Genomic DNA, 10,476 nt, shown 5'->3' with positions numbered 1-10,476 from the left:
GAGAAAGGAGGATGTGAGAGACAGAGAGAGAGAGGAGTATGTGAGAGACAGATAGAGAGAGGAGTATGTGAGAGACAGATAGAGAGAGGAGGATGTGAGAGACAGATAGAGAGAGGAGTATGTGAGAGACAGACAGAGAGAGGAGGATGTGAGAGACAGACAGAGAAAGGAGGATGTGAGAGACAGACAGAGAAAGGAGGATGTGAGAGACAGAGAGAGAGAGGAGGATGTGAGAGTCAGATAGAGAGAGGAGTATGTGAGAGACAGACAGAGAGAGGAGTATGTGAGAGACAGACAGAGAGAGGAGGATGTGAGAGACAGACAGAGAGGAGGATGTGAGAGACAGAAAGTCCACATTGGCAAATGTGTTATTTTTGTCTTTCAGTAAGAGGAGGAGTGTCACTGCATACCTGAGTCAGCTGAAGGTAACACACACACACACACAGACACACACAGACACACACACACACACAGACACACACACACACACACACACACACACACACACACACACACACACACAGACAGACACACACACACACACATCACACAGACACACACACACACACACACACACACACACACACACACACACACACACACACACACACAGACACACAGATACACACACACGCCCTGAAACAACACTCACCAAAACATTATGTTTGCAAGCCTGTGTTTATTTCAGTAAAGTTTCAGTTAATTCAATGTTTTTCAGTAATGTAATACCATTTGTTTAAAGTTGCAGTAAGGTTATTCTTGTTGTAATGTTGTGCAGGGGTGTGGGGGTCGCAGGGAGATGGATGTCAGTTTAAGGTTGTTGTAATGTTGTTGTAACGTTGTATAGGTGTTTGGGGGGGGTCACAGGGGGGTGGATTTTAGTCTAAGGTTGTTGTAATGTTGTTGTAATGTTGTATAGGTGTTTGGGGGTGGGTCGCAGGGGGATGGATTTTAGTCTAAGGTTGTTGTAATGTTGTTGTAACGTTGTATAGGTGTTTGGGGGGGGTCGCAGGGGGATGGATTTTAGTCTAAGGTTGTTGTAATGTTGTTGTAACGTTGTATAGGTGTTTGGGGGTGGGTCGCAGGGGGATGGATTTTAGTCTAAGGTTGTTGTAATGTTGTATAGGTGTTTGGAGGTAGCAGGGAGATGGACTCTCTGAAGAAGGAGTTGGAGGAGGAACTGAAGCTGTCTGCTGATGACCTGAGGAGTCACGCCTGGTACCATGGACCTATACACAGAGAGGTAAACACACACACCTGGTACCATGGACCTATACACAGAGAGGTAAACACACACCTGGTACCATGGACCTATACACAGAGAGGTAAACACACACCTGGTACCATGGACCTATACACAGAGAGGTACACACACACACCTGGTACCATAGACCAATACACAGGAGGTACACACACACTCCTGGTACCATGGACCAATACACAGGAGGTACACACACACACCTGGTACCATGGACCAATACACAGGAGGTACACACACACACCTGGTACCATGGACCTATACACAGAGAGGTGCACACACACCTGGTACCATGGACCTATACACAGAGAGGTGCACACACACCTGGTACCATGGACCTATACACAGGAGGTACACACACACCTGGTACCATGGACCTATACACAGAGAGGTAAACACACACCTGGTACCATGGACCTATACACAGGAGGTACACACTCTCTCACATTCTCTCTCTCACACTATCTCTCTCTCTCTCTCTCTCTAGGGGGCAGAGGCTCTGCTGGAGAGAGATGGTGACTTCCTGGTTCGTGACTCAGGCTCCTCCTCCGGTGACTATGTCCTGAGTTGCTATTGGAAGGACGAACCCATGCACTTCAAGATCATTAGGGTGGTCCTTCGGCCCAAGAAGGTGTGTGTATGTGTTTGTGTGTGTGTGTGCTGTTCTGTTTCAGTTTGAGGGGGACTGGTTTGACGTGTGTCCATCTGCGTGTGTTATCATGATGTGTGTCCTCCAGGGTTATTCCCGCGAGCTGTTCCAGTTTGAAGGGGATCGTTTCGACAACATTCCCGCCCTGGTGCGTTTCCACGTGGGTGGACGTCATCCCGTCTCCCAGGCCTCTGGCGCCGTGGTCTTTCACCCAATCACACGCACCCTGCCTATACGTGTCATCAGTGAGCGCCAGGCAGAGCGGACCCGTAAGAACCTACAGATGACGTAGATAGAACACACTGTCGCAGTCTATGTGTTGAAATATTTGTTTTATTCCATTGAGGTGCAGGAAAAGTAGAGGAGTTTATTCCTCAGAGAGGCAGTGGGTTGTGTTCGAACCCACGCAGACTCTGGTAACCTAAACTGTACATGTTTGCCGACAGTCCGCGGCACTAAACCACTGGACCACACACTGTCGGTCTGTCAAAACATTGGTTATTAATGAATGAACTGCGCCGGAACGACAAACGGTGTGGAGCTACATTATTAAGTGTTGTGTTCCCGGAGGCTTGCGTCTCACCAACTCAGGTGTAGATATGATTTTCTTCCCCCTCTAGACAGCAGCAGCTCCAGCAACAGCGCCCTCCACAGGGTGGGTGTGGAATTACGGCCAGACCGCAGCAAGAGACTCAGCTTCAACTCATCACACATGGACACACTACATGTCACTAACACACTGCTCAGGTGGCTTTACACACACACACACACACACACACACACACACACACACACACACACACACACACAATTACATTTACATCATTTAGCAGACGCTCTTATCCAGAGCGACTTACAAATTCACACATACACACACACAGACATATACACACACACACACACATACATACACACACACACACACACACACACACAGAAAACTACACACTCAAAGAGACTGTTTTGTGTTGTGTTTGGTATAGTTACAGTGTGTGTGTGTGTGTGTGTGTGTGTGTGTGTGTGTGTGTGTGTGCGTGTGTGTTTCTCAGGAGTGGGAGTCAGCCAGCCAACCTGGAGAATCTGGGCAGAAGACCCTCGATCCAATCAGCACAGTCCGAAAGCAACCTACGCACAGGTAACATACACATACACACACACACACAGATACACACACACACACACACACACACACACACAGATACACACACACACACAGATACACACACACACACACACAGATACACACACACACACAGATACACACACACACACACACACAGATACTCACACACACACACACACTCATTCCCACCTCTGCTCAGGTAACACACACAAACCTCTCTCTCTCCTCTCCCTCCAGGTGCGCCTCATAGCTGTCAATCAGAGGCTGTAGGCCCCGCCCCCATTTCCCCAGTGTTCCGAACGGGTAGCGAACCCCTGCTCAGCCCCTCAGCCCTCAGACACACACAGCCCTCACACCCAGGTAACACACCACACACACACACACACCCAGGTAACACACCACACACACACACACACACACACACACACACACAGGTAACACACCACACACACACACACACACACACCCAGGTAACACACCACACACACACACACACCCAGGTAACACACCACACACACACACACACACCCAGGTAACACACCACACACACACACACACACCCAGGTAACACACCACACACACACACACACACCCAGGTAACACACCACACACACACACACACCCAGGTAACACACCCACACACCCCACACACACACACACACCCAGGTAACACACCACACACACACACACACCCAGGTAACACACCACACACACACACACACCCAGGTAACACACCCCCCACCCACACACACACACACACACCCCAGGTAACACACCACACACACACACACACACACAGGTAACACACCACACACACACACACACACACCCAGGTAACACACCACACACACACACACACACCCAGGTAACACACCACACACACACACACACACACACACAGGTAACACACACAGCCCTCACACCCAGGTAACACACCACACACACACACACCCAGGTAACACACCACACACACACACACACACACACACACACACACAGGTAACACACACAGCCTTCACACCCAGGTAACACACACACACCCTTTCTGTAACCCCCCTGTGGTCCCCAGGTGGAGGTGTGACGCAGCGAGGTTCTGACGGACAGCTGCACCCCCGAGCCCCGCCCAAACCTTTCAGAGTCTCCGTCCTCTTCCCCGGGACTCCTCCCAACCGTCACTGTGACGACCCCTATGACGAGCTGGTCATCCAGGTGCCTGAATCAAAGTAAGAAGAAACCATTGGTCTACAGCGTTTTCCCAAACTAGGGGTCGCGACTGATTTTGAAAATGGGGTCGAGAGAGAAACTCTGAAATAAAATGTAAAAAATGGTGCTTGGTTCATATAACCAGGGTTACGTCAGTAACTTCCGGTAGCCGTTAGATGCGGTTGTAATAATCAGATGGTTTCTGTTTTCTTCCTACAAATGTAGCTCTATCTTTTGAATGGTTTAAGCAATATTATGACCCCATCGCTGAAAGATAAGACGTTCAGGAACACGTTTCCTTCTACGATGCCCACAAGCCTCATTAGAACAGAGTGGAGAAGACCAGGCACTAATTCAGACTGGCGGAAAAAAAGAACATCCTCAATGATCATGTTCTTTCCTACACATAAGATCATAGCAAATTATAGCCTGGTAATCTCCTGAACTTCCCAATAACTTTCTGATACATTTCAGTCACTTCAAACTGTATACTCAGTAACGGTGCATGGGTAAAATCACTGGGGAAGCCAAGCCTGGAGAAAATAAATGCCATATTACAACCTACAATATGTGTTGTGATAATTGCGTTGTTTGCTCTATAACCTGTTAGTTCATATGCCTTGCCACCGTGATATATAGGCCTAAAGGCCGAGACAATAAGAAGACACAATGGTAGAATAAATTCAACCACACCTTTGTTTCATCCCAAAACCGGAGAGCAACCTCTGTCTGGTGAAGTCCACCAAGCATATTGCCTGTAACAAACAGTTACATGACCTACAGTATGATCAATCAAGTTCATGTTTCCGACATTTTTGGACTACTAAACAGCTATTAATTTAGAACTACAGAGAGATACCGCAAGTCACAAAGAAAACAGGAGCTGCCTCCCTCCACTATTCCAACCCCATCTCAACTTCAACATTTCAACATCATCAAATCACCTATGCTTAGTTTAATACAGTGACAACTAAAAGATGGCAAAAACTATTTAGACCAGTCCAACGTAAGCCGTCTACATCAAGCTACATATTGAACTTCCATCTCTCAGACCAGAGGCACAATGTGTTGAATTTATGGTTGGATCAGAATCGCTGTTATAATCATTGGCCAGTAAGGAGAATTAAGGAAGACCACAAGTCCAAATTCTTATCTCCGTCCATGGCTAATTTAGGAAAGGGACAATTTTAGCTAGCTAGCCACCAGAGGATAACAACACAACGAGAAGCAACAATTCAAGTTTATTTTTGTCAATTACGCTTTGCTTGATGTGACGTGATTGGTGTGAAGCCAAATCCAAGCCAAATCCATTTTACCCCCAAAACCTGGTTGCCTCTGGCAGGAGGCCTACATTTGGCCGCAAGTGGATCTTCCAGCAAGAAATTAATCCCAAGCACTAATCAAAATCCACAAGGAAATGGTTAATTAACCACAAAATCAACATTTTGCAATGGCCATCTCAGTCACCGGACTTGAACCCCATTGAAAACCTGTGGTTTGATTTGAGGAAGCAGCTGTCCATAAGCGCAGACAAAGTATATGAAGGACCTGGAAAGATTCTGCATGGAGGAATGGTCTAAGATCCCTCCCAATGTGTTGTCCCATCTCATAAAACATTTTAGAAAAAGGCTCAGTGACGTTATCCTCACAAGATGAGGGCGCTAGAGTACTTAAAACAGGGGTGCCAATAATGTTGACCCCTATCTTTTTATTATTTTTTATTATTTGTTAAACAAAAGCTATTTATCTGAGCAATTGTACTAGTATAAAGGAATATAATTGTTAAAAAAATGTTGAGCAATATAGCTCAGTATCTATATTATTTATTGGATACAGTGTTTTCTGCTCATCTTCCTCAAGAGTGTCATTATGGACCTGTATATAAATGTCTGTTAATGTGTGTTTCCTGTCAGAAAGCGTGGCCACGTGGACAGGCTGCGTGCGGAGGAGAAGTGGCAGAGCAGAGCCCGTCTCACTGAGACATCCTTCAACTTCCTGGAGGCACAGAAAAGCGGGGAGTTGCCTGGGTTACTGTTTGACGGACAGGCCCAGGAGGAAGAGGAGGATTCACACTTTCAGAGGCCGCAGGTTCGTTGTTGTTTATTTAATTTGATTTACAATGAACAACATTGTGATGTAGGGGATTCTATTCATGTTTATTGAACAACATTGTGATGTCTTTGATGTAGTTGATGTTTTTTAGCTCAGTTTGACTACATTTGGGTGAATAACAGACTATGAACTCTAATGTAATGTAATGTAATCTAATCCTGCTACCACACAATAACAAACCATATGTTGTAGTTATACAGACTTGTTACTACCAGGCTGTTACCAGGTGGAGACGGTGTCGTGTTGCAGACTGGACCAGTTTGAGAAGTAACGTGTTATTAGCATGTTATCAATATACTAATAACATGTTACCAGGTGGAGACGGTGTCGTGTTTCAGACTGGACCAGTTTGAGTCCCTCCTGCTACCAGAAAATAACAGACCTCTAGATCCCACCGTTCTGCTGGCGCTCAAAGAACTGTTCACACGCTCCAACGCCATGACAACCGCTCTGCACATTCTCAGTGTCGACTGCCAGGTAAACACATAGTTATAAACACACACACACACACACACACACACACGTAGACACCTATGCACTATAAACACACACACACACACACACACTCTCTCACACACAAACACACTGTCTGTCTGTGTGTAGGTGGCTCGTATCGTGGGTGTGACAGAGGACCAGAGGAGGATGATGGGAGTTGGCTCAGGTCTGGAGCTGGTCACCCTGTCTCACGGACAACAGCTCAGACGGGACCTGCTGGAGAGGTACACACACACACACACACACACACACCTCAAATATGAACATCTAACTGTGTTTCTGTATGCGTCAGGCACCACCTGCTAGCCCTGGGCGTTGCCATAGATATCCTGGGCTGTACAGGGACAGTGGGTCAGAGGGCCACGGTGTTGCATAAAGTCATCCTATTGGCCCAGGCCCTGAGAGACCACGCCCACAACCTCTACGCATTCTCAGCCGTCATGAAGGCTCTGGAGATGCCTCAGGTAATACACACACAATGCTTTGTTTAAAAGACCCTAGATACGAGTCAAGGTCACTAAAGAGACCCTAGATACGAGTCAAGGTCACTAAAGAGACCCTAGATACACGTCAAGGTCGCTAAAGAGACCCTAGATACGAGTCAAGGTCACTAAAGAGACCCTAGATACGAGTCAAGGTCGCTAAAGAGACCCTAGATACGAGTCAAGGTCGCTAAAGAGACCCTAGATACGAGTCAAGGTCACTAAAGAGACCCTAGATACGAGTCAAGGTCGCTAAAGAGACCCTAGATACGAGTCAAGGTCACTAAAGAGACCCTAGATACGAGTCAAGGTCGCTAAAGAGACCCTAGATACGAGTCAAGGTCGCTAAAGAGACCCTAGATACGAGTCAAGGTCGCTAAAGAGACCCTAGATACGAGTCAAGGTCGCTAAGGAGACCCTAGATACGAGTCAAGGTCGCTAAGGAGACCCTAGATACGAGTCAAGGTCACTAAGGAGACCCTAGATACGAGTCAAGGTCGCTAAAGAGACCCTAGATACGAGTCAAGGTCGCTAAAGAGACCCTAGATACACGTCAAGGTTGCTAAAGAGACCCTAGATACGAGTCAAGGTCGCTAAGGAGACCCTAGATACGAGTCAAGGTCGCTAAAGAGACCCTAGATACGAGTCAAGGTCGCTAAAGAGACCCTAGATACACGTCAAGGTCGCTAAAGAGACCCTAGATACACGTCAAGGTTGCTAAAGAGACCCTAGATACGAGTCAAGGTCGCTAAGGAGACCCTAGATACTAGTCAAGGTCACTAAAGTGTGCGTGCACGTCCGTCCTGTGTGTGTAGGTCGTTCATCTGGAGAGGACATGGAGAGCGTTGAGGAGGAACCACACAGAGAGCGCTGGGATGTATGAGAAGACCCTCAAACCCTCCATGAAGGCTCTGAATGACGGAGATGGTGAGGAAGGTGTGTGTGTGTGTGTGTGTTTAATATGTGTCTGTTTTGTGTGTAATGTGTATGTAATGTGTGTGTAGACTCTGTGGTGCAGGGTCCCCTGGCTGTGCCCTACCTGGTTCCCCTCCTGAGGCTGATGGAGGGAGAGGAGGGAGAACACACAGAGAGAGGCTGTCAGTTATTATACAACACCCTGCAGGCAGCACGCAACGCTGCGCTACACGCCCCACAGTACCAGGAGCACGCACACAGCCTGCTCACAGGTAACACACACACACTGTAGAACACACACATTATAGAACACACACACACACACACACTATAGAACACACACATTATGTAAAACACACACTATAGAACACACACATTATGGAAAACACACACTATAGAACACACACATTATGGAAAACACACACTATAGAACACACACATTATAGAAAACACACAGGCACACATCCAAACCACCAAATCAATCACATTCGTCCCACCTAATAACCATCCTGAGTCACTCTGTCCCGTCAGGTGACTGGGAGCCAATCCCAGAGCTGCTGGAGTGTTTCAGGACAGAGTTTGCCCTAAGGCTGTTCTGGGGACAGGCTGGAGCGGAGGCAGACAGGGAGGAACGCTACCACAAGTTTGACAAGATCCTCACCGTGCTCTCCCACAAACTGGAACCCACCGAGGGGTTCCCCCCCGAACTCTGACCTCTTACCCTTAACCTCTATACTGTGACCTGGGCTGCATTCAGAAGGGCTCAACGTTGCAACCTGTTTACCTGGGTCGTATTCATTAGTTCGCACCGTACTGAAGCGTTTTGCAGCAAAAGAAAGTTCTGGTAATCCCTCCCCGTTTCAGTCAGTTTGGTGCCTTAATGAATATGACCCTGGGGCGGTCCTGGGAGTTGTCTGGGTGTTGCCGTGGTCGACGCCCGTGGGTTCCGTACCTAGCAGGTGTGGATGGGTTGGTTTACCCAAATAAACCTGGCCACGGTCTACCTCCCAAATTGCACCCTATTCACTATAAAGTACACTACTTTTGACCAGGGCTCTGGTTGAAAGTAGTGCACTATATAGGGAATAGGGTGCTACGAAAGGACACAGACAAGGTGTGTGATGTGGGTCTACTGGTTGTTGGTACTGGCATGTCAAAATGTTGACCTGCAGAGTTTACCTGTTAACATGTTCTGTGTTCATTTCAGACAACTTTATTCTCAACCATCTAGGTGTCTGTGATTTTATTTTAATTTTTTTTAAAAAGGGGATATCACTGGAAAGGTCTGAGTTTTAACATGTTTTCTATTTAGATTATATTTGTAAAGAGATAAAATGATATAAACATCACTGTGTCAACTTTGGTCCGTAAAAAAAAAGACAACGCACAACAAAATGAAACAAACATCACATTTTACATCACTTTTTTTTTTATTTTTTTTCAATCAAAAAGGTTCACAGGTACTTAGAGGTCAACACATAAGTTGTTTTAAAATGTGATCATATAATAATATGTATTTATATCTACTCCATAAAACTTTGAGAAGCAGCGAGTGACGAGTCCAGTTCCATTATACCAGGGAGGTCTAAGGTCAAACTAGTCCTGGAGGGTCGACGGACGCTGCTGTGTATCCCAAATAGCACCCTATTACCTACAGTTGAAGTCGGAAGTTTACATGCACTTAGGTTGGAGTCATTAAAACTAGTTTTTCAACCACTTCACAAATTTCTTGTTAACAAACTATTGTTTTGGCAAGTCGGTTTGGACATCTACTTTGTGCATGACACAAGTAATTTTTCCAACAATTGTTTACAGACAGATTATTTCACTGTATCACAATTCCAGTGGGTCAGAAGTTTACATACAGCTTGGAAAATTCCAGAAAATTATGTAATGGCTTTAGAAGCATCTGATAGGCTAATTGACATCATTTGAGTCAATTGGAGGTGTACCTGTGGATGTATTTCAAGGCCTACCTTCAAACATAGTGCCTCTTTGCTTGACATCATGGGAAAATCAAAAGAAATCAGCCAAGACCTCAGAAAAAAAATTGTAGACCTCCACAAGTCTGGTTCATCCTTGGGAGCAATTTCCAAACGCCTGAAGGTACCACGTTCATCTGTACAAACAATAGTACGCAAGTATAAACACCAAGGACCACGCAGCCGTCATTCCACTCAGGAAGGAGACGCGTTTTGTCTCCTAGAGATGAATGTACTTTGGTGTGAAAAGTGCAAAT

General features: G+C 46.4%; 1 protein-coding gene across 2 annotated transcripts; it reads left to right on the top strand.

Moving 5' to 3' along the window:
• Positions 1–358: 358 nt before the first annotated feature.
• Positions 359–9,583, top strand: LOC123490796 (breast cancer anti-estrogen resistance protein 3 homolog). Of its 2 annotated transcripts, none has more exons than XM_045220670.1 (15): positions 359–425; positions 1,127–1,243; positions 1,746–1,889; positions 1,996–2,176; positions 2,528–2,654; positions 2,957–3,042; positions 3,268–3,390; positions 4,100–4,253; positions 6,147–6,321; positions 6,661–6,822; positions 6,949–7,064; positions 7,133–7,304; positions 8,138–8,249; positions 8,327–8,509; positions 8,769–9,583. In XM_045220670.1, exons 2-15 carry the CDS (start codon positions 1,148–1,150, stop codon positions 8,948–8,950), a joined length of 2,013 nt encoding a protein of 670 aa, XP_045076605.1. In that variant the 5' UTR covers positions 359–425; positions 1,127–1,147; the 3' UTR covers positions 8,951–9,583. The 2 variants fall into 2 exon arrangements, with proteins under 2 accessions (XP_045076605.1, XP_045076604.1); XM_045220669.1 differs by having other exon boundaries at positions 8,138–8,258.
• Positions 9,584–10,476: the final 893 nt, after the last annotated feature.

Source organism: Coregonus clupeaformis, unplaced genomic scaffold (genome assembly GCF_020615455.1).
Source record: "Coregonus clupeaformis isolate EN_2021a unplaced genomic scaffold, ASM2061545v1 scaf4847, whole genome shotgun sequence".
Lineage (NCBI taxonomy): Eukaryota > Metazoa > Chordata > Actinopteri > Salmoniformes > Salmonidae > Coregonus > Coregonus clupeaformis.
Note: the sequence above shows the minus strand (reverse complement) of the source record. Positions and strands in the feature narration are given on the sequence as shown.

What these genes read in the sequence shown, in the direction of transcription:
- LOC123490796 (XM_045220669.1), top strand. Translation starts at nt 1,148, where the DNA reads ATGGACTCTCTGAAGAAGGAGTTGGAGGAGGAACTGAAGCTGTCTGCT. An exon ending in CGAAAGCAACCTACGCACAG is followed by an intron (nt 3,043 to 3,267) that starts GTAACATACACA and finishes CTCTCCCTCCAG; the next exon opens with GTGCGCCTCATAGCTGTCAA. An exon ending in AGACGGGACCTGCTGGAGAG is followed by an intron (nt 7,065 to 7,132) that starts GTACACACACAC and finishes TGTATGCGTCAG; the next exon opens with GCACCACCTGCTAGCCCTGG.